Source organism: Zea mays, chromosome 10, assembly GCF_902167145.1.
Source record: "Zea mays cultivar B73 chromosome 10, Zm-B73-REFERENCE-NAM-5.0, whole genome shotgun sequence".
NCBI classification, from domain to species: Eukaryota; Viridiplantae; Streptophyta; class Magnoliopsida; order Poales; family Poaceae; genus Zea; species Zea mays.
This window is the reverse complement of record NC_050105.1, coordinates 100,240,253-100,263,722: the sequence shown is the minus strand read 5'-3', so window position 1 is coordinate 100,263,722 and position 23,470 is coordinate 100,240,253. Positions and strand designations below refer to the sequence as shown.

The 23,470-nt window shown below is 41.4% G+C and overlaps 1 protein-coding gene across 14 annotated transcripts; it reads right to left on the bottom strand.

Moving 5' to 3' along the window:
* Positions 1-446: 446 nt before the first annotated feature.
* Positions 447-21,840, bottom strand: LOC100037775 (acetyl-CoA carboxylase 2). 14 transcript variants are annotated; one of them, XM_035963452.1, is made up of 35 exons: positions 21,416-21,797; positions 21,209-21,325; positions 19,667-19,943; positions 19,437-19,494; positions 18,571-18,937; positions 17,983-18,189; positions 17,744-17,905; positions 17,559-17,651; positions 16,280-16,375; positions 16,000-16,173; positions 15,832-15,925; positions 9,843-10,030; positions 9,531-9,581; positions 9,350-9,389; positions 9,147-9,271; positions 8,920-9,036; positions 8,752-8,826; positions 8,624-8,680; positions 8,427-8,531; positions 8,244-8,330; positions 7,868-8,059; positions 7,591-7,779; positions 6,914-7,024; positions 6,332-6,421; positions 6,085-6,261; positions 5,846-5,923; positions 5,649-5,771; positions 5,320-5,559; positions 4,824-5,104; positions 4,507-4,741; positions 4,055-4,407; positions 3,756-3,969; positions 3,436-3,615; positions 1,179-3,341; positions 447-966 (listed from the first exon to the last, which is right to left on the bottom strand). In XM_035963452.1, exons 3-35 carry the CDS (start codon positions 19,866-19,868, stop codon positions 910-912), a joined length of 6,981 nt encoding a protein of 2,326 aa, XP_035819345.1. In that variant the 5' UTR covers positions 19,869-19,943; positions 21,209-21,325; positions 21,416-21,797; the 3' UTR covers positions 447-909. The 14 variants fall into 14 exon arrangements, with proteins under 14 accessions (XP_035819345.1, XP_020401495.1, XP_020401491.1 ...); XM_020545906.3 differs by having other exon boundaries at positions 4,507-4,738; positions 21,416-21,607; XM_020545902.2 differs by lacking the exon at positions 21,209-21,325 and having other exon boundaries at positions 4,507-4,738; positions 19,667-19,951; positions 21,541-21,840.
* Between the last annotated feature and the right edge of the window lie 1,630 nt (positions 21,841-23,470).

The following is a 23,470-nucleotide window of genomic DNA, read 5'->3' as shown; positions in this document are numbered from 1 at the left end:
ATGTTTGAATTATAATTATAGATATTAAATATAATCCAATTATAAAACTAATTATACAGATAAAAAACTAAAAGACAAGGCAAATTTATTAAATCTAATTAAGTCTATATTTGATACTTATAATTAATATTTAAATATTTAATGTGTCCCAAACTAAATTTTAGCCTCGCAAACCAAACACCCAATAATGAGTGAGTATTAACAAGCCGAGCCCAAGTCACTAAAAATCAACCTATTTCTATTTTTAAAGAAAACCATAGCATTTTTCAACCAATCGAACTCAATTTTATTTTGAAAGAAAAACAAAGCATTTCTTAACCAAAGCTACCGAGCCGGCTCAACAAGCTTTTTGTCTAGCCCGTCGCATTAGAAATTTATTGGGAAATTCAAGTTTGGGAACGCTGGAGATGCTCACCTTATCCCATAACCAAACAAAACCTTAGTCCTACCAAAACTCTGGTGCCCTAGTTCAGCGACATTTATTTCATGTAGTGGTACGTCACATGTGCCTACAGAAACATATTATTCGAGTTCAAAATTTAATGAACCACTCAATTGTTTACTAGCATCCGCATTATACACCCTAAAATTACAGCGCCGCTGGTAATACATCTCAGAACTACAGTGAAACAACTTTCTGCCTTAACCACTGCAAAACCAGAACAAGTTCACTCGTGCTCTTCCTAACCTTAACTCGGTCTGTATAAACCTTTGGGCTTACACCTGGCAGAACGCACACATCCAAATTCATCAACCATAGCACCACGTCCGAAAGGAAGTTTCAAGAAAATAATGATCGACTTAGATCAGACATGATCAATCAAGGCCAAGCAATATCCTTCTATGTATGTACTTGAAAAATAACATGTAGCATGCGCATATTGTGTTGGATGTGTTGGTATCATATCATCATCCAAGAACCTTCTTGACTTCCTGAACAAACTTCACTCTCTGAGAAGGATCCATCTGAATGAGCATCCAAAGACGGGATGTGAGAAGGCAATGGGTATGTATTAGAATCATGAATTGATAAGATGTCATGTATATATGCAATTAAGTGTCCAGCAGAATGCAACTGAAATACGAGCTCCTAAAAAAGGTGAGATACAACAGATACCACAAGTTGTAGCTCAGGTTAATTGTAAATTAAAAAAAGGTAAAACTGTAAGCAAACTTACCTTATCTAATAGTGTAGAAAGACCCTGCGAGAATGCTTGTAGATCTGAACTGGAGTCAGCAAGATCAGAGAGCGACTGAGATACTTTTTGAGCCCTTAGCTCTTGGATATATCCCTTGTAGTTTTCAGGACTGTCCTTCCAGGCAACAAAAGCATCATCATCATCCCATCCAGCAGTGCTTCCTGTTGTGGCCTGAGAAGCCAGGTACCATTCATTGATAAGCTCCATCGCCGATTGGTGCGTGAAGTTGTCACCAATTATTCGTCTTATTTCTTTTGCAAGAAGATCTTCAGAGATCCTCCTCCGTAGCCTTTTATAGAAGAAAGAGCGTGATTCTTCCCAGTCTACAACTTTCTTAATCACGCCTTTAGCTGCCATTCTCAGGGAAGTATCATGCAATTCAGCAAAGCGTACTGCAATCTGGGTATATAAAGGTAACAACTGTTTTGTACGCGCTTCTATACTCTTCTGAAGCGATTCTATGTCTGGTAGACTTCCATTTCCATGCTTTGCATCTTGAAGTTTTGCTTTCAGATTTATCAACTCTGGGTCAAGCCTGCCCATACAGTCTTGGAGTTCCTCTGACCTGAACTTAATTTCAATTAACCCTTGAGGTTCGAGCACATTACCTTTGGCAGTCCTCTCAGCATAACACTCAATGCGGTCTGGATTTATTTTGCTATCGATCACAACCCAAGCTCCTCCACGAAGCTCTCCAGCCATAGGAATGTAGACAAACGCAGGCTGATTATATGTCCTAAGGTTCTCAACAATTGCTGACCCAGCCTGAAGAATACCTTCAAAGAGATCTCTCTGTCCCCCAGAAAAGCCTCTCCAGTTAGCCAGGATGAACAGAGGCAATCCTTCACGGTTGAAGTCTAATAATGCCTGAGCTGTCTTGGTTGCAGAATCTGGGAACCACACTTGTCCAGCCCGAGGAACAGATCGCTCATGGGAATCAAGTTGACCTGGATCAGCAGGGATGAGCTGCATCATGGTCTGTGTCTCCACAGCTATAACACCCACAGGAATTCCTCCAAGCTTTGCTCTGCCAGTAACCACTGTTTTTGCCCATCCTTCAAATGTCTCCACAAAGCTGTCTTTGTCAAACATACCACCCAACCATTTCCCTTGGCTGTCATCTACACCACGGATGGCTGCACGCGGATCGCATGTGTTCTCAGGGATGTATGCGACAGGTCTATCTGGAGGGTCCAAAGGTTTGGTAATAGGAAGAGGTCCACCAATGTTTGCAGGAACATAGCTGAGCCACCTCAATATATTGGAAACACCTTCAAGATCATCTGAAACGGTCAAGTGGACAACACCATTGGTCGCCATGATCTTAGGACCACCCAGCTGCATGTGGGAGCTGTACACTTCTCGCCCAAGGAGCTTGTTCAGGGCAGAAAACCCTGTTAAAATAATAGGCTGGTCAAGGCGCTGTATGCACCGTATACCAAGTCGAGCAAGATAGGCTCCTATTCCTACAGTCCGCCCAGTCACAAATGTAAGTGTAAATGTCTCCTCATATGCCCTAGAATAAGCACTGGCAATAGCAGCACTTCCATGTATGTTCTCAACACCAAGCCCATCCTCCTTGCCCACAACAGAGTCAATAATCCACCTAATTTCACCATTATCTAGCTGCAGCTTATGTGCTATAACAGAAGAGCTAATACGAGCATAGTCTTCTTCAGTCAGATAGATGTACTGAAACCCTCGTTCAGGGCTGCGTTCATCAGACCACCCAACACGGAAGCAAGATTTCACTTCATCAGCTATGCCAATCCTAGCACCAGAGTTTGCTGCCAAGTATATAAGGGGAAGCTTCCTTTCGCAAGCCAGGTTGGTGACAGCTTCAAAAAATGCATCTTCCCTTGGGCCGAATGATCCAGCTCTGAAAGTAATATCATTTGCTACAACAATAATCTGCCTGCCATTGGGAAATTCAGGTGTTGACATTTCCAAGATCCAAGCGACCATACCAATGTCATTGAGCCCAGCAGGACGTTCCATGGGAATTATAGGAGTGCCCCAGGACCCATGTTTTTCAGCAAACACCAGCTCAGTTGATTTCACGTAGGATTTACTATTTTCACTGCCTTCAGGAACACTAGAACAGTTGGATTGCCATGACTTCTGCAGTGCAGTTTCAAATGCCTACATTTTTTTGTAATTACCAACTTAGGTTAAAAATAACTAAAGATAGGTATTGAGGGTGAGGGTGAGTGAGCGAGGAAGAGGGGCAGCTCACCAGCGGAAAATCGTAGCAATATGTTGTTCTGTTGTTCCTAGCAGAGCAGCGCTTTAGATCAATCACACTCAAAGGTTGATAAGGATTATTCAGTGCAACACCATGCATTGGACCAGCTGACGAAGTAGCTGAATGGTATAGTAACTTCTGCGATTCTGTATCTTCCACTTCTCGGTAGATCTAAATCCATTAGAAATACTATGTGCTTCAGAACATAATGACATGGATGGCAGTTCGGATTTCGGAATATAAGAACTGCATGTTGCTTAAATCTTCATGTGTGTTATATACAAAATACAAAAACAGTAAGGACAACTTACATCAATGGTGCAGGTGTGACTAGTGACATTTGTAGTTACGACTCTCCAGGTACCACTTGCAGGTCCATCACAGTCCAACTTGAGTTTCACCTCCCACTGGCATACAGAAAGATGATGCATCCTTGCACCAACAAGTTCATGTATCTTCAAAGCCATTGATCTTAAAAGTGAACAAGCAGTAGCTTCATCTTGGCCAACGTCAACAATTGTACTCCTGAGTAACACGAAATGCTTATTAAGAGACCAATATAATAGTCAACGCATAAACATATTCTGAAAAGGATTATGTGCACACTTACCCTGAAAATGGGACGAGATCAAGAAGCTTTTGTTCTTTCAGTATGCACAAAAACATGTGAGAATGACCTGTCCTAATCGCATGAAGCTCTAATTCTTCTATAGCAGTCATCAGTGATCTTAAGATGCTATTCGATGTAAATGACAGAGATTCTTCAGGACATCCTAATCCAGTGTCGCTGACCTGTGCCGACGTAAACTTGTTGCCTGCATTGGGTTGCCTGACAATAGTTCGGAAAAATACCCTATGCAACATTTTGGGGTTTTCAGTATTTCTTAGTGTGTAGATATGCCATTGACGATCACGTGATGGAGTATACTTCATTTCGTTGTATCCTTTCACTTTCAACTTACCCTGTATTCATAATAAGAAAAATAAGCATAGAAAAGAAAATAAGCAAAACATAATAACATAATGTAGCAAACAAGCATGCAGTTATTTTGATAGACAGACCAATTCAAGAAGTGCAGAGAGGGGAGGCTCCACATGCCGGAGAATATGCTCTTCTTCATAACAGTTCTTTTCATCAAACCAGAGGAATGTGTGGCGCATTGGCATGCGACCTGCATCTCTTTGAACAATGCAACTTATAACCTTCAAACCAGCAGCTTGGAGATCACTTGCAACACTACTATCCTTCAGTATCTTGGTAAGCTTTTCCATCCTATGTTGAGCTTGGTCATCACTGCTGAAAGAAATGGACTCGATTAAAAAGAGTTACACAACTTAGAAAAAAAAACCTTTGGACCTAATATTGCACATGAACAAACCTTGTCCCACTTATATTACTTTCAGTTTCAGCATTCAATAACACAATGTGCATTGTGTTGACCTCAGAGTTGTTGTACTGTACAGAATCTTTTAATGCAGCCATAATGGCTGTTGATGCAGATTCAAGTGATCTGAGAACGACCATGGCACCCCATCTCTTCCCACCAAGAATAGCCCCTTGTCCATTTCTAGTATCAACATGCCCTTCAGAAAATTCCCAAAAAACAATAGCACCAGATTCTTTGAATTTCATTTGGATGCTATCCTTCACAAGATGAGGCTGAAAAAATATTGGCAAGTTAGCCAGGACGATGTTCGTTAACAAGTTGGGAGATCACAATTTTTCACACTCAGTTAATTTCAGTCGATTATCATTTCATTTCTCAACATTTCATGTGTATAATGAAAAGATGAGCATTCCATGTCATTAGGACATCTAACATGTCAGACTGCTCAGTAGGATTATGAAAGACATCAAGTTAGTTGATATGATACCTGGTACAATCGTGATATGTATGTCACAATCACTTTCTGCTGAACAGTTGGATCACTGTAATCAAACAAAGAAATAAGAGCATCTTCAACAGGCAATGGGGCAGAGACTAAATCTTCCATGCTATCCTTAATAGTCATTTCTCCCTTATGCATCCCCAGATCTGAAAGGCTTCTTGCAATGCTGGAACAGAGTTCACTTAGTTTGGTTTGTTCAAGAAGTTCACTTGCTTTAAGGGCCAACTGTGTTTATTAAGATGCATGGAATTCATTAGGTAAAATATCAAAATAATTTATAAGGGGAATATCTAGGTTATTTCTAATCACCGCACCTTATAATATCTTTTATGATTGAGGGACGAAAAGCGAACCAACAGATCCCTGTACGCACCAGGATTTGGATAAACCAGCTTTTCCATAAGTGCTGTTACAAGCTTAGCTTTGTTCCTCACACCCTGTGAATAAAATCACTACCAATATCAAAGATTGTTTCATTTGCATAAAAATCATCAGCCATACAGAAATTTACCTGGTGAGACAGCACGATGTCTACAACCTTCTGCAGGTCTTTACTGTGCTGATGACGCAAGGTTTCAATCACGTCAGACTGCCATGACATAATTAGAAAAAAAACAAGTCAGATTGTATGAGTAAATTCCAGCTGAAGCCATGCAAAAAATTTCTCCTAACTAAGAGAATGAAAAGGAGTGAACATTTTGTGTTCTTTTTTCTAATACTGATCTGGTCAGTCTTGTCATGTACAACAACCTGAATGCCATCACTGAAAAGTTCTTCCACGGTAAGATACTCCTCAAAAAGAGACTTGACAACAAAATGTGCATGGCTTTCTCTCCCACCCTCATATGACTTCAGTAGGTTCATAAGAGGCTCAACAAGTCGCTCATTTGTAGCCTTTTCCTTCTCTGAACCATATGCAAGATTTTCCTACAGAGAAAACACTAGATAAGACAACAGCAAACAGTTCAAGGGATACCATAGAAGAAACATAACTTACCTCGACGATGTCTCTTAGCAACTTGGATGGGAAGTCCTTGTTTTTCCCATGGTAAAAATTCAACTTGTATTCCTTGTATTTATCCTCTAACTGCATGCATAAAAGATAAAAACATCAGAGCTACAATAAAAAGGACATACCAGAAGAACTAGAATCATAGAATTAAGGGAAATTTGGATCCATACCATTAAAAGATCACCACTTTGGATCCATACCATTACTATCTCACTTACATGTGGGTCCACATGAGTCAATGACATGTGGGGTCCATGGTATATATCTAAAGTTTGGATCTTTTAATGGTATAGATCCAATTGTTCCTAGAATTAAGGCAAACTTGCTGAAAGATTCACCTTCTGGTAAAATGCTAGAGTGAAATATTCTGAGTTTTTAATATAACAATCAATACAATTTCAGATTTTACAAAACAAACAGCAGCAAACTACAGGGTTTATGAACATAACACTATGCAAACTAATGTTATAAACTATTATAGTTTCTCTAATGGCTTTTTGTCATCTACTAAAATGAATCATCTTTCCTTCAATCCAGATTGGCTATATCTTGCCAACTGTCTCATACCTCACTCTTGAGATTTCTTGGAAGCCTCGTTGCTAGAACAGACATTAGTTCATCCCACTGTAGAAAAGGAAGCTCAGGATTGTCCAGGCAGCATACCAAATCTTGAACGACCTGAAACAAAGAAGAATTTAACATGAATCAATTGATAATGGATAATTAAGTGCTAAGGAGTTAATGGGATAGACACCAATGTGCAACAAAGTGTGATTAGAAATTGTCAAACTAGAAGATAAAGTTCTGAAAGAAAGAAAGAAAACAATTTATGTAGCAAATAAACTTGCAGTTCCACACTAACATGAGCATGATCAGCATACACTATTGTAGAACATTTGGAACCAGAAGTTAATTAGATAGACACGAAAGTGCAATAACTTCAAATCAAAGAAGTGTGATTGGAAATTGTCAAACTAGAAGATAAAATTATGAAAGAAAGAAAGAAAACAATTTATGTAGCAGACAAACTTGCAGTTCTGCACTAACATGAGCATGATCAGCATATACTATTATAGAACATTTGAAGTTGGAACCAAAAGTAAACCGAACACAAAAAAAATGGCACCCATCTAACCCATAACTCATAAACATGCAAAAAACATATTTTAAATCATAAGTAAAGGAAACACAAGATAAAGAAAGAAAATAAAAGGAATGTGGTCATAATAAGATGGAATGTTTACTTCATTGATATTGTGCTCATATCCTGCAAGGACCATTCGAGCAGCATTCAAACTTGCAGCATATCTTTTGTGTACTTGACTAGAGGCAGCAACAGGGAGGTCCATTAGTGGAAACATTCCATCAAATGGTTCAGCTCTTTTCACAGCAGAAGGGTCATCAAGATCCAGCCTTGCTATAAGATCACCAGCCTAAAACAAAATATAAGTTGGTAAATTTTACATGAAATACTATGTGATGAAAGCAACAATGCAAGGAATGGACATGTATGAATATAACCTGCAACGCCTGGCCCTCAGACATCATACAATGAATGACACCAGAAGCAGGTGACAAGAGAGGCATGCACATCTTCATAACCTCAACTTCCGCATATGGCACATCCGCACCAACATGAGCACCATCAGCAACCAAAAAGCGAAGAAGTTTGCAGGGAGTCTCAGCTAATAACTTTGATGGATCATGGTCATTCTGCAAGAAAACAAGGATGAGTCACAATTTTCTTAGGTGATGTCTCCTGCAGAAGCAAACAACAGAACCCACCTTTTAAAGGTAAGGTAGTGGAGGGAAATGCAATAATAAATGATACAGAAAAGTCTGGCGGAAGTTGCCCAATTGATACCAAGAACATAAAAAAAAAGAAGAGAGTATTTACCTGCAACAAGCATGTCTTTCCATTAATCTGAAGCCGTGTACCGCCAGCTTCTTCTTCTGCATAAATCACATGGCTGTTTCCATCCAACTGGAGTCATTGCAGTTCAACAATCAGAACCATCATGAAATCAAAACCATTTATCCAACTAATTAATAATAAAGTATAAAAAAAATAATAAGTTACCTGCATTAAGAGGCCACCATCACATAAAGATTGTACATTCGCCTCAACTGTTGAATCATTCATTCGCAACTTGTACCTACCATGCCCAGTCCTGACAGTTTCAATCTACAATACAACACATTCGAAACTCAGAATGATGTCTATCTAACTTTATTGTAACAACTAAAATAAATTCTCTTATGCAATGTCAAACTTACTGTGTATTTGCTCCCTTCTATATTCAAATTAACTGTTGAATTGACAAGGGATATATGCTGCATATAAGAATTATTTGTCAACCATTTTTCACCTTAAAAGTATACAGAGTTAATTCCACAAAACATACCTTTGGTGGAATCTGGCCTTTGGTGAGATAACTAACATATTCAGAAACAGTGGCTGCATTGGTGGTTACTGTTTTCTGTAGCATGTAACGACGATTTAAATTAGATCTTAATGATCTTCACAGTAGCTTGACAAAAGATGTTAGCATGGTATGATTTCTTTATCTTACATATAAAGCACCTCCAACCACTGAGATATACCATGGGGGCCTCTCAGCTTGAACACGCATAGCTATTCTTGTATCCAGCCAACCAGTGTGGATCTTGTTTTCTCTGAAGTCTGAAGCCTGGAATAATAAGGAAACAGCACCACAGGTTTAGCCATAATGGAAAATCAAACATGAGACAAATCAACATAGTCAAAATGGGGATTCAAAAGATGGTCAATATTTCTTACGTTTAAGAGGTCAACTGTGTAATCAACATTTGAATGAATTTCTCCACGAATCTGAATCTCTTTTAATGCAAGAGACATGTTTGTTATAGCTGCTGGTCTAGAGAGTCCATATGCAAAAACATGTCCTGTAATGGAAAGAGCAATATTTCAAAAATGAGGACAAATACATATTACAAAGAAGAATATTCTTGATTTAAACATACCAAACTGAGAATCAGCAAATTCATGAATGCCTCCACCAGACTGAAAGCAGATAAAAGGGGAGTCAGTGCAAATATTTGCTTCGCTAAATGAGATGATGAATGGTTAAAATAGAAAGAGTCCCATCCAAATTATCTGCACAATGAAGAATAATGTGACAGTGTAACAAAGTTAACAAGTTACCTTTACTGAGAAGTAGGCCCAAACATTAGGCTTGCTTTTAAAACTTATCTCCTAAAATATAAAAACCAAGACCTGGTCATGTAACCAAACATAAATGGAACAATTGGATCTATACCATTAAAAGATCCAAACTTTAGATATATACCATGGACCCCACATGTCATTGACTCATGTGGACCCACATGTAAGTGAGATAGTAATGGTATGGATCCAAAGTGGTGATCTTTTAATGGTATGAATCCAAATTTCCCAACATAAATTTGTTTGAAACTTTGAACTGTATATAGAACATCTGTCATCTTGAAACCTTACCTTCACTTTCCCGCCAGTAGGTTTGAAACCATCATCTGGGTCCTCACTAGTAATTCTAACTGCTACACAATGGCCCTTTGGCCATAGAGAATCTACTTCATCAAAATTAAATGGTGCAGCAAGAGCTGCTGTTTTCCTCCAAATGTCATACCCTCCTCCATAGTCCATTCCATAAAAACGTCTGATTTCTACATAAGTAGACGACAGCTTAGGGAATAAAATAATAAGGAACTGAATCATCAACATCAACATAGCCTTTTAATCCCAAGCAAGTTGAGGTAGGCTAGAGTTGAAACCCAACAAGATGTCACCAAAAAGAGAAAGAGAAAAAGAAAGAGGAGGGCAAAAGCTTTTGAGAGCACTAAAAGGAAAAAGGCCTAATCACGGTTCGGGCACGTGGATAGCTTCTTTCCAAGCACTTCTATGATCTATCCAAACACAACTCCATTAGGATATTCCATTCCTTCAAGTCCCTTTTGATTGCCTCCTCCCATGTCAAGTTTGGTCGACCTCTACCTCTCTTCACGTTATTGTCTTGTCTTATGATGCCTCTATGCACCGGTGCCACTGGGGTCTTCATTGGACATGCTCAAACCATCTCAACCGGTGTTGAATAATCTTATCTTCAATTGGCGCTACTCCTAGCCGATCGCGTATGTCATCATTTCTCACTCGATCCAATCTTGTGTGCCCACATATCCAACACAAGATACGTATCTCTACGACACTTAGTTGTTGGATATGTCGTCTCTTAGTAGGCCAACACTCAGCCCCATATAACATAGCAGGCCTAATCGTTGTCCTGTAGAACTTGCCTTTCAACTTCTGTGCCACACTCTTGTCGCATAGGACTCCCGATGCTTGACGTCATTTCATCCACCCCGCTTTGATTCTATGGCTAACATCTTCATCAATATCACCATCTCTCTGTAGCATCGATCCCAAATAACGGAAGGTGTCCTTCTTTGGTACTACCTGGCCTCCCAAGCTTACATCTCCATCCTCACTAATTGTAGTACCAAAGTCACATCTCATGCGACAAGAAAACCATGTGCAATAAAAACCTTTTGACTCTAGGGTAGTAAAAACCATGTGCAAGTCCTTCTGCTCCTTATATCGCTCCATGACCTGCCTTATTAAGAAAATTACTTCATGGTTGACCTTCTAGGCATGAATCCAAATTGGTTCATGGTCATATGTGTCATTCCTCTCAGGCGATGCTCAATAACTCTCTCTCATAGCTTCATAGTGTGGCTCATGAGCTTAATCCCACAATAGTTGGTACAACTTTGAATATCTCCCTTGTTCTTGAAGATTGGTACTAATGTACTCCTCCTCCACTTTTCAGGCATCTTGTTTGATCGAAAAATATGGTTGAACAACTTGGTTAGTCAAACGATAGCAATATCCACAAGGCATTTCCACACCTCTATTGGGATACCATCCGGGCCCTACCCCCTTTCATCCTCTTTAAAGCTTCTTTGACCTCTGATTCTTGGATCCTACGTACAAAGCATCTATTTAAATCATCAAAGGAGTCATCCAATTGGGTGTCCATAGTCTCATTCTCACCATTGAAAAGAATGTCAAAATACCTCTGCCACCTCTGTTTGATGTCTTGTCCTTTCACCAAGAGTTGATCCATCTCATCCTTAATGCATTTAACTTGGTTGAGGTCTCTCGTCTTCCTTTCCCGAATCCTAGCTATCTTATAGACATCTTTCTCCCCTTCCTTTGTACTTAGTCTTCGGTTTTGACAATAATAGGCTCAACCATTTGCCTCACTCAACTCGCTTTGCGGTCTTCTTTGCCTTGTACCTTTCTATGTTGACCGCGCTCTTGTCATGGAATAAGCTCCTGTAATATTCTTTCTTCTCCTTTATTGCCTTTTTTTATAGAACGCGCAGGAGAACTGCGCATCTTATATATTAGAGAGGAAAAGAAAACATTACAATAAAGGAGATTTTGCTGAGCAACTCTCCCAAAAACCCTTATAAACCCGAAGGTGATTACAGATTGTTGCTGAAACTTGACCCGACCTCGCCCAGGGCAGCAACTAAGCCCAAGCTCCCAAACTCCTTAGCTCCTGCTATTACCCAGCAAACGTACTCATCCGAGAAACACCTGAAAATCCTGGGTAATGAGGAAGACTCCCCATGGAACACTGCTCTGTTTCTCTGAAGCCATAGACACCAAGCCCCCAGGATGATCATAGAGTTAAGCCCCTTTTTCTGGTCTTGACAACCCTAAGGCTTGCCTTTCCCCACCAGTCTGCAAAATTCTCCTCATCAGCTGTTGGAGTGAGGTGCCCCAAGCCAATAGCAGCAAGAATTGTGTGCCAAAATTGTCGGGCAAAAATGCACGCACTAAGGAGGTGCTGAATTGTCTCTTGGGCTTGATCACACATTGGGCAAACATCTGGGTGTGGCATTCCCCTCAACTGTAATCTATCGGCTGTCCAACATTTGTTCCTTATTGCCAACCAAAGGAAGAACTTGCATTTAGGAGGAGCCCAGGTCTTCCATAATCTCTTCCAAGGCTCAAAAACAGTAGAACCGAAGAGAAGGACTTTGTAGCAGGATTTAGAAGAGAACAGCCCTGATGCCTCGTGCCTCCAAACATGGCGGTCTTCCTCCTGAGAAAGCTGCACGTCCCCTAAAGTATCCCATAAGAGAAGAAATTGTTGAATTCCAATCAAGGAAAGGGGGGTTTTAATATGTGCTATCCATTGCCTGTTTACAAGAGCCTGACTCACTGTCAATGAGGTAAGAGCTCGTTTAGACACCTTGGACGCCACTTCTGGAGCAAGATCTCTGATGGAGCATCCATTTAGCCACTTATCTGTCCAGAATAAGGTATTAGAGCCATTTCCCACATAGGAAATCAGAGATGCTGCAAAAAGATCTTTAACATGTTGCTGAATGGGTATAGTCAAGCCATGCCAAGATCTGCTCTGATCTGTTTTTTGAAGCCATAACCATTTGGTTTGGAGGGCCCAACACATGTGTTGTAAATTAGGAATCCCAAGCCCGCCATACTTCAAAGGTCTTGTGACTGAATCCCAGGCCACAAGGCAGCTGCCTCCATTAACCTCTTTTCTCCCTCTCCACACAAATCCTTTTCTGATTTTATCAATTTTGTTAATCACCCACTTAGGGACATTCATAGCAAGGAAAAGATAAACTAGGATGGCTGAAAGTACAAAGTGCACAAGGGCTGTCCTTCCAGCAAGGTTGAGGAGCCTAGCTTTCCAATTTGGTAGCCTATCCGCAATCTTGTCAACCCAATTCATCAAAATATTCCTGCTAAGCTTCTTATCTGAGATAGGCAACCCCAAGTAAGTGCAAGGGAAGGAAGAAGGGGTGCATTGCAGAATGTTACACCCTTCATGCAGCAATTCCTCTTCACATCTTATTGGGATGGCACAACTCTTGTGCAAATTAGCTACTAGGCCAGAAGCTTCACCAAAACAGTCAAGAATGAGTTTGACACAGTTTAGTTCTTCCTCCCTGGTCTTGACAAACAGGACTACATCATCTGCATATAGAGATAATCTGGACTTCACAATGGCACTTTCCAGACTAGACAACAATACTTTTTCTTCTGCCACTTTGAAAAGGCTACTGAGGACATCCATCACCAGGACAAAGAGCATTGGGGAGAGGGGGTCCCCTTGCCTCAAACCTCTGCGATGTCTGATTTGTTCCCCTGGAAACCCATTTAATAAAATTTGAGTTGATGAAGTGGCCAGAAGGTTGGAGATAAAGATTCCTCCACTTATTACCAAAGCCAAGGTGGGTCAACACCTCAAGAAGGAAAGCCCAGGAAACAGAATCAAATGCCTTTGTTAAATCTAATTTCAGAAAAAGGCTGGCCACTTTTTTCCTGTGTAGGGACTTAATTGAGTGTTGAACCAACATATAATTGTCATGTATGGATCTGCCTCTAACAAAAGCACTTTGGTTAGCCTCTACCATCTTGTTGAGAAGAGGAGCAAGCCTATTAGCAAGGACCTTTGTGGAAAGTTTTGCAAAGCTGTGAATGAGGCTGATGGGCCTGTAATCACCAGCAGACATGACTTCTGCCTTCTTAGGGATCAAAGTAATATATGCTGTGTTTAGAGGCCCCAAATTCTGAGAATTCCCAAGGTGAAGGGCAGCAAGGGCAGCCATCAAATCTGCCTTAAGTATAGGCCAACAAGTTTTGTAGAATCTCCCTGTGTATCCATCTGGCCCAGGCGCTTTATCTGAAGGAAGACTGGCAATAGCATCCCAAACTTCTTCTTCTGTAAAGGGAAGCTCAAGAGCAGATAAATCTATTGGAGCTCTGTGACACTCTTCTAACCTCAGAGTTAACCTCCTCTGGGGGGGCATACCCCAACAAATTAGAGTAGAAATTATGCAGCACCTCTTGTTTTTGCTCATGAGATGTGATCACTCTTTCCTCATCCAGTAAGCTGCCTTTTGAACATCCTCGGTCCACCACCAAGTATCCTTAGGTTCACCGCTACTCCCTTTGGTCACTCCAAACGCCTCTGACGCCACCTTCCTAATACAAGTTGCCATCTTCACCCACATGTTTGCATCTTCTTCTTCGGACCAAGCGCCCTCCACAAAAACTCTTTCCCTAAAAACTTCGGATGTCTCCCCTTTGAGTTTCCACCACTTCGTCCTCGCAATTTTTGCTTGTTTATCCCTATGGGTACTGATCCGAAAACGAAAGTCAGCCACCACAAGATTATGTTGGGGCACAACACTCTCTCCAGGTATCACCTTACAATACAAACAAGCTTGTTTATCTTCTCTCCTAGTGAGCACGAAGTCGATCTGGCTCGAACGATGGCCACTGCTAAAAGTCACCAAATGAGAATCTCTCTTTCTGAAGAAAGTGTTGGCTATCACTAGGTTGTAGGCTATAGCAAAGTCCAAAATATCCTCTCCTTGATTCCTACTACCATACCCGAAACCTCCATGAGCCAGCTCATAAACTGCATTTGTTGAACCTGCATGAACATTGAGATCTCCTATGAAAAGCTTCTCATTGGTGGGTACTGCTCTAATCATGCCATCTAAGTCTTCCCAGAACTTCTTCTCGCTCTCGCTGAGACCAACCTGAGGGGCATATGCACTTATAATGTTCAAGACTACATCCCCCAAAACTAGTTTGACTAGGATAATCCTATCTCCCTGTATTTTGACGTCCACCACTCCATCCTTGAGGGTCTTATCAATCAGGATACCTACTCCATTTTTGTTTGACACTGTTCCTGAGTACCAAAGTTTGAAACTGGTGTTCTCCACCTCCTTCGCTTTTTGCCCCTTCCATTTTGTCTCCTGGACACATAGGATACTAACACCCCTCCTGCTCGCTCCATCGACTAACTCTCTTAGCTTACTTGTAAGGGACCTCTGTTCTTAAGGCGTCCGGGCGGTGGTCTAACGCCTAGGCGCCTTGCCCGCCTACCTCGCCTAGGCGCCGCCTAGGCGTCCAGGCGGTGCTCCAACGCCTTGGACCGCCTTACCGCTTTAAAAACCATGTAAGGGACCCTACGTTCCAACTACCAACACGGATCCTAGTCGACTCAACTAGCTTCCTTACCCCTCGCACCCATTGAGACAGATGCGAAGACCCTTGCACATTTGTCACTACACTCGGGCGCTGATGTAGCGTGCCACTAAGGAAACGACGACCCGATCCTTGCTCACTTGACACAGCATCCAGATCACGACACGACGCGCCACCAAGGGGGTGGCGTCCCCGCCCTTGCCCATTTAACACCATACCGGTTTCCGATATGGCGTGTCACTAAGAGGGTTACGCTCCAACGGTTTTCTATTGGGTTTCACCTCCATTTTGAGTGGCTAAGTTTTTATAGCTGGCTCGCCACGCCTAACGCAACCCTCCTCCTTGTACCTAGACTTGGGAGCAAGCTATGCTGCACCAACATATGCTGAGACAACATAGAATAAGTTGGTAAATTGATAATTACCTGGAATCTGCCAAAGAGGTATGCCCATTCCAACTGCAACTTGAGCTGCAGGCAGATTTACTTCAGCTATCCACTCAGTGACTGGATGCTCAACCTGCATGGAGATAATTTAAAATTTTGAAGGATTCCGCAGCAGGTTTATTAGTCAATGATGTTCAAGTAGCAAACCTGTAGTCGGGGATTAAGCTCCAGAAAATAGTATTCTCCAGTCTCCATGCTGTAAAGATACTCAACAGTAGCCGCACCAACATAACCCACAGCCTTAGCAAGCCTCCTTGCTGCCTGCTCAAGTGCTTTAACTGTTTCACGAGGAGCAACAGTAACTGGGCCTTCTTCAATAATCTGTTGTAGAAAAATGTGAATGGAACTAAAATTGAGGAAATAGAACACATAATAAAATGCATGGTTTTACAATTGGGTGTTTATGGCTGGGTGGGTGGGGGCAGACCTTCTGGTGTCGCCGTTGTACACTGCAATCACGACTGTGAAGTGCTGCTACATTGCCATATTGATCACAAAGCAACTGAACTTCAAGATGCCGACTCTACAATAGAGAATAAGATTTAAAATAAAATATAATGTACAACTACAGATAACAGAGCACAATTTTCAGGCTTCCATCTTCAAAATAAAGGTGTAAAGAATGAAACATGTCTTGGCTGTTTGATACAGCACAGTTCAATAATAGTGAGAATATTGAAACCTATACAATTTAGTCCAAAAAGTAAGGGCTCGTTTGGTAGAGATCTGCGCCATGATTCTCTAGCTCCGAGAGCTGATTTTCTAATAGAGTGATTTTGAGTGATTCTCTACTGGAAGTGAATCTATTTGACGAAAATTGTTTGACAAATAGGCTGTGAAGTGATTCCTGAGGGGTTAAAGAGTGGGGAGCAGATTGGGAGTGGTGGGAAGCAGATTTTTTTGACTCCCACTTTCTAGTACAAAGTAGAGACTAGATTCACTCCACTCCCAACATGAAGTAGTTCAGTTTTTTATCGTTTGGCTCGGCAAGAGTGATTCTCGCTGGGAGCGGAGTTGTGGGAGCTCTACCAAACGCCCCCTAATTTTAGAAAAAGGGTAAAAATCTTCTCCACACAAGTGTTGAGAAACAAGCTGTGTTGTTTCTATCCATCCATTATCGCAACCTTTCCATGATTCCGACTGTAAATTGACACAAATGGTCCATGTATAACATGCCACTCAATGCTTAGAAAAGCTTAGGGATAGTTTGGCAGAGCTCCTACAGATTCTCTGTGGAAGCTGATTCACTGTGAAGTGATTCTCTGACTGACATTGATTTCTCTGAGTCTGATTCTATGTGTGGAGTGAATCAGGAGAAGCTACTCCTTTCAGCTCCCAGCCTCCTAGTTCATTTCAGAAAAAGAATCAGTTCTCAGTAAAAAACAGTTTGGCAAAACTTCTCCTGGATTCAACCTAGAAGCTGCTCTGTGAGCTCTGCCAAACTGACTCTTAGTCTGGCTCCTGAAAATGTAACTTTTCAAAAACAGTGATTTCTAAATTATAAAAATAGAACGATATCGGCTCAACCGTATCTGTTTCAAGAACTCCCATCAATTAATATTTCATAAATATGTTAATCTCCAAACATGATGATCATTAGTGCATTTTTCAATAGCGTATCAGATGTTCCAGAAAATACAAGGATAACTTTAAAAGAACAAAAAGGGATGGATTATAAATTCCAGAAAGAAAGAAAAAAAACTAACCTGGGATGCAAGCCTCATGATAAATATTGGGGAGCCAGGGACTTCACCTTGTACTTGCTTAAACAGCGCTCTAACCTCATCATCATTATGAACCTACCAGGGGAATTGATTTTAATCATATCAAAAAGGGAAAGTTAGCTCCCCACACCAAACTCCATAATGTGCACAGTTCACAGAGAGTTCACCTTTCTTATTCCTTTACCACCACCTCCCCAGGATGCCTTAATCATGGCAGGATAACCAACCACTTGACAACTTGCAACTGCCTCCTCTGTGGTAGTAACACAAGCTTTTCTATACATCTCCTCAGGTATCGCGTCTAAGCAGCACTCTAATGGAACTTCAACCTAAATGTAGTGTCATTAGAATATGAAAGATAGAGCAACGAGACTAGCAGATAGTAATGAAAGAGAGTGAGACTCACATGCGATCCACTCCAAGCAAGAGTTGGGACCCCGGCTGCTTGAGCAATGAGAGCTGAACCAACCTTATCTCCCAATGCATTCATTGATGTTGCTGGTGGCCCAAGAAAAACGATTCCTTTTGCGGTCAATGCATCCGGCAGCTCAGGATTCTCAGAAGCATGACCCCAACCAGGCCAAACAGCAGAAACACCTACTCTTTCTGCTATCTGCAATATTTCGTAGTTAATGGTAACAATTGGACTTCCACAATAGCAAAGGACAAATATAAGCTTCTCTACTTAAGGCCCTGTTTGGGACTGCTTCAGCTTTAAAAATTTGGAAAAGTTGGTGAAGCAAGTCATTAGGAGCTTTAGAAAATCATGAAGTTGAAGTTGTGAACCTTTAGAAGACATTTAGATAAGTTATTTTGTTTATTATTTAGATTAAAATATTTAAAAAAAATAAATTTAAATTATAAACTACAGCTTTACACTGAAGCTGGAACCTAGAGCAATCTCAAACACCCCCTAGCTAAATATGCCAATGATTATAGAAGAAATAAAGGAAAGAGGCGATCAATAGTAAACTAACAGATTAGTAGTGCTAACCTCCACTATGAGTTGAACGTTGGCATAGTTATTATTGTTTGTTCCACCAGGCACCTCTACGAATTGATCAGCAAGTCTGATGTGTTCTGCATTTATCCTCATGTCTTCCGGAGTTGCCATAGCTATGAGATGAATTGCCTTCTCAGATCCAAAAGTATCATTAGCCCATGTACGGACACTCCTCATGAACTTTGTTGCCGCCATTCCATTGTTGGCCACTAATATACTGTGAATTGGTGTTTTGCCACCTAGTGCTGCACAAAATTCAACAACCATGGACCCTGAGGCATGTCTTCCATTATGTGTTTCATTGATAATCCCATTCATTTGATAGGAATCTGTTGGCCCCCTAGGATCCTTAGGTCCACTGGAAAAAGGCAAAAGGAAAGGATTACCATTGTGTTCACAACACTAACAATATGTATGATTGTCATAAATCAACAAAGTCCAAATGAGCTTTGCATCTATCATATATGTCCAATTTAGGTCAAGCATTTAATTTTTTTTAAAAAAGAACTTAGGCATTTGTAGCAACAGAAGTCAGAAAATTTGTATGCAGACATGGTTCCATAATAAGTGACCATTGTACAGCAATACTGCTACTAATTCTTCCACATGAGTTATAACCACATCATATAAGTGAGCAAAGTATCATTATGCTCTAAATAGCAGGTACAGAAGCAGGTTCTTGGCTGTGTTGCAACAGTTACATCACATATTTTGCAGCATTTACTGTGAAAGATTGTGTATAGAGCACTAGGAAAACTAAGACAGCATTTCATTATTAGGGAAACTAGTATAAATAAGCTGCAGAAAATTTTCTTTCTCCAAAACAAACATATAATACACAATATTACAGTGCTTACTGTGAAATATCGACTTCCGAAACTGCGTCACTTGGGATGTCGATAATGCCAGCAAGACCTACATGCAGACAAACATTTGAAACTGAGTAGTGAGCACATCCACATTGATACCTAGAATGAGGCTTCAAACATTACAATGTTAAAACAAATAAACAATATGAGCCAAGAAAGAACTCCATATATTATTTTGAAGCAAAAATTTAGCTTGTAACGTAAGATATTGACAGTACCTTGACGAACTGACTGGCTGTGCTTTTTGGCATCTGATACCTCATTTCCACCATCACGAAGTGAACGAGTATGGCTTTTCCTTCGGTTTGAGGGCCTCGGCAATGCAGATGATGGAAATGTAGTCCCAGCTGGACTTCTCTGGCGATTAGGGAGTAGTGGCAAGGCCTTCGAGGCAGTTGCAGCTAATCCAAGCTGCGACATTGCCGTTCCGTGGCCCAGACAGCACAATTAAAGGCCTTCTCAAAAGCACAGTGCCATAAAAAGAGAGCAAAATTCCTGAAAATCTGGCCACCATCAGAGCTCTGGCATTATACTCTTAGGAAGTTTTGAATATCAAAGAAACAAAAAAGCAACGTTATGGTTTATAGGCCACTCGCTAGAAAAATATTTGTGATGTTTCCAGTTTTCATCTCATTTTGAAGGAACCTAACATGTTGAGACCTTATCAAGTTTATTAGCCACCTTTCATAAAGATTACCGAAAACTATTTCATAGTAAACTATGTCCAAATATATAAAGGTCTCTGCCAATAAAACTTGTCAGCACCTTTTTTCTATAATTCTACTATGTGTCTGCTGTTTAGTTTAATTTTCTTATTTTTGTCATACGAGGCCCAAATTTAGTGCAAAATCTTTTCAGTGGAGATGGTTGTCTAGGAGCGGTGGCAGTGACAAGAAAATCCCAACCTGAGCAGGGGGAAATAATGAGTAAACAACAAGCTCCCCAAATGGCAATAGGTTCTTTTACCCATTCTACTAATCACCAAATTGATCTTTTCTTTTTTTTATCATGGGGATGGTAAGGTTTCATGTGGCTTGTGCAAGTAAGATAAAAATCAAATTTCAGTAGCTCAGACAATAAGATAAATGTTGGTTTGAAATATTCTCTCTGAAGAAAGTAAATCAGATTTTCTTCATACTAAACCATCACTCCTTTTCAGAAAGGTTTGGTTTTTTTCTCAAAAGTTGCAGGTAAAGCCTCCTTTTTTGTGTACAACATACTGAGAATGCAAAACATTATTTTTCACAATTGATATGTACCACAAAAGGATGTAAAGTATATGGTACACAAAAGTAGGTCATCAGTTACACTCAGGTATTAAATAACGAGAGGAAGCGAAAAGATGCAGAGCCATCAACCATCAAAGGGTGCAAATGTTACAGTAACCCACTTGCTAGAATGACACATAAGCAAAAGCTAACAGGGAACAAGGCCAAGTGCATTCATGATGTACCCACAAAGGAACATTGGGCTTAACCCCTAATTCATGAGGGTACCCACTGATACTACACCTTAAACCTTAAACCCAGTGACAGCAAAGACGCAGACACGCCACCAACCATGTACCGACAGAACGGCACCTAGCAATCTGCATGGGTATGGGCATGGGAATCCCTGAATAGACCACAGACAGCAACACTACACACTAGCAGAGCCGACCAGAGGCTACCCATCCATCCTGCAATTGCAACAATAGACAGCCTACATTTCGCCAGCGCAGCTCCCACAAACAATTGTCTATCCCGAAACCATTCACCCACCCCAGTAACCCTGTCATTGCCAATTGCCATTGCCGTACAGGGTTCACGGAATTCCGCTGCGGTCGGGCGCATGCAAAACCTCGGGTGGCGCTGCCCAATCCATCCCAAGCTTAAACCCTGTATGTGTGTACCCAGGCAGAGCAAGTGAGCAACGAACCCCAGCACCCCGGCAGCTACCATGAGAGCAATGCCGGCGCGCGGTCTCACCGGAGGTGGCGCAGATCGGCGTGCGGCGCGCGGATCTGACGAGCTCCACTCGGCCGCGACAGAGGGAGCGGCGCTGGCGACGAGCCGGCGGAATAAATAGCGGGACGCGTGGGGCGAGCCGGTACCTCGGGAAGAAAGGCGGCGGAGAAGGCGACGTACGGGGTTTGGATCCTTGCGGCGGCAGGGCGGAGCAGAGGAGGCAGAGGGAGGCGCCGGGCGGAGGCGGATATACCGAGGGGTGGGGGCGACGGGCGAGCGACGGGGGTGGGGCCTATAATGAAATTTCGCGGCCCACAATCAGCATCGGGGACTCCGCCGCGGTGGAGCGCAGAGGCACGTGACAGAGGAGGGTGATGGAGATGACGGTGGGGGACAAGTGGAGGGCCCGTGTGCGCGCGTGGACGCGTGGTTTCCCCTGTCCGTGATGCCGTGGGGACTGCGGAATGAAGATTTCCTTCCATTTCTGCCAGGGTTTCTAGTTGCTGCGGCCGATGCGTGGACGTTCCCCTTCTGCTCCTCTAAGTGGTTGAGCTGACGGCACTTGCCCTCCGTGACCTCATTTTTTGTCTCTCTTCCTGAAACTAATGTGCTGTCATTCTGAACTGGACCTATTTATGTTGTGCGGGTGGTGATTGATATGGTGGGTAGTTATCAAATTTGGTCGGTTTTCGAAAACGCCATATGGTAAAAACAATTTCAGCAGCTTTTAGCTGTTGCCTTACCAGCTTACCGCTTCACAAGTTGGCAATAATACAAAGTCATATAGCAAAAGTGCTCATGTAAAGCAACGACGAGGGTATTTTGGTTTCAAGTGATATTATATTTTTAGATAATGGAAAAAAACATCCACCCTCTCCCTCAATTGGAGGAATAACCGGCACAAAACATGTTCTTACAAAACGCACTCAAAATGACTAGCCACCCGTGGAGAGAGTAACTTTATAAATCATCTCAACAATTTAACCAGAGTATGAAGAAGGCAGATTAGTACACAACCTAAGGATAATATTACAACTCAATACGATTTGTAAACCTCCAACCATGGTGTGCAAAAATATGAAGCCCGACTGTCTCTAAGTGTCGGAAAGCCTCATTTATTATTGATCCCTCTTCTTCTCTATGGACTTGCGCCCACGTTCTAAGCCAGTAAGTCGCTCTCGCTCGGAAGAGAACCTTCAAATAAGTTAGCATACGTTTTTTTTGTCAAAAACTAAATCATTACTACTTATCTAGGTAGCCCAGAAAACTGCAGGAACACCTGTAATAATCAGATATTTAGTTTTTTGTGGTATTCCGAGAAGCCAATTCCCAAAGGTGTGTATGACAGATTGCGAGTTGCTCAAACCCAAACTCCAGTACGCTAATCTCCACATAAACCGAGCATAATGTCAATTAATAAATAAATGTTGTATTTTGTCTCATCTGAATCATAGAAAGTGCATTTTTGCTTCCTTGCCAATTATGTTTCTATATATTGTCTTTTTGTCAGAACCACACCTTTAATTAAATACCACATAAGTTTTTTACCTTGAGTGGAACTCTCACATTCCATAAAAGTTTATTGTACAACACATTAACATTATTAATAAGGGCTCGTTTGGTAGAGCTTCGCTCTATAATTCTCTGGCTCCGAGAGCTGATTCTTTAATAGAGTGATTCTAAACGATTGTCTACCGGAAGTGAATCTATTTGACGAAAACCGTTTAGCAAATAGACTGAGTGATTCCTTAGGGGTTAAAGAGTGGGGATCAGGTTGGGAGTGGTGGAAAGCAGGTTTTTTGGCTCCCACTTTCTAGTACAAAATATTGACTAGATTCACTCCACTCCCACCATGAAGCAGTTCAGATTTTTCGCTGGAGTGATTTTTGCTGGGAGCTGAGCTGTGGGAGCTCTGCCAAACGCCCCCTAGCTGCTCTATACATCGACTTAACAGTGAACTGACCCGACGCAGTTAAATTCCATTTAAACATACCATTCTCCTCATTTAACTCCACATTAGCAATTCGGGTTACCAAACTATGCCACAACAACAGGTTATCACCAACCAAAGATCTG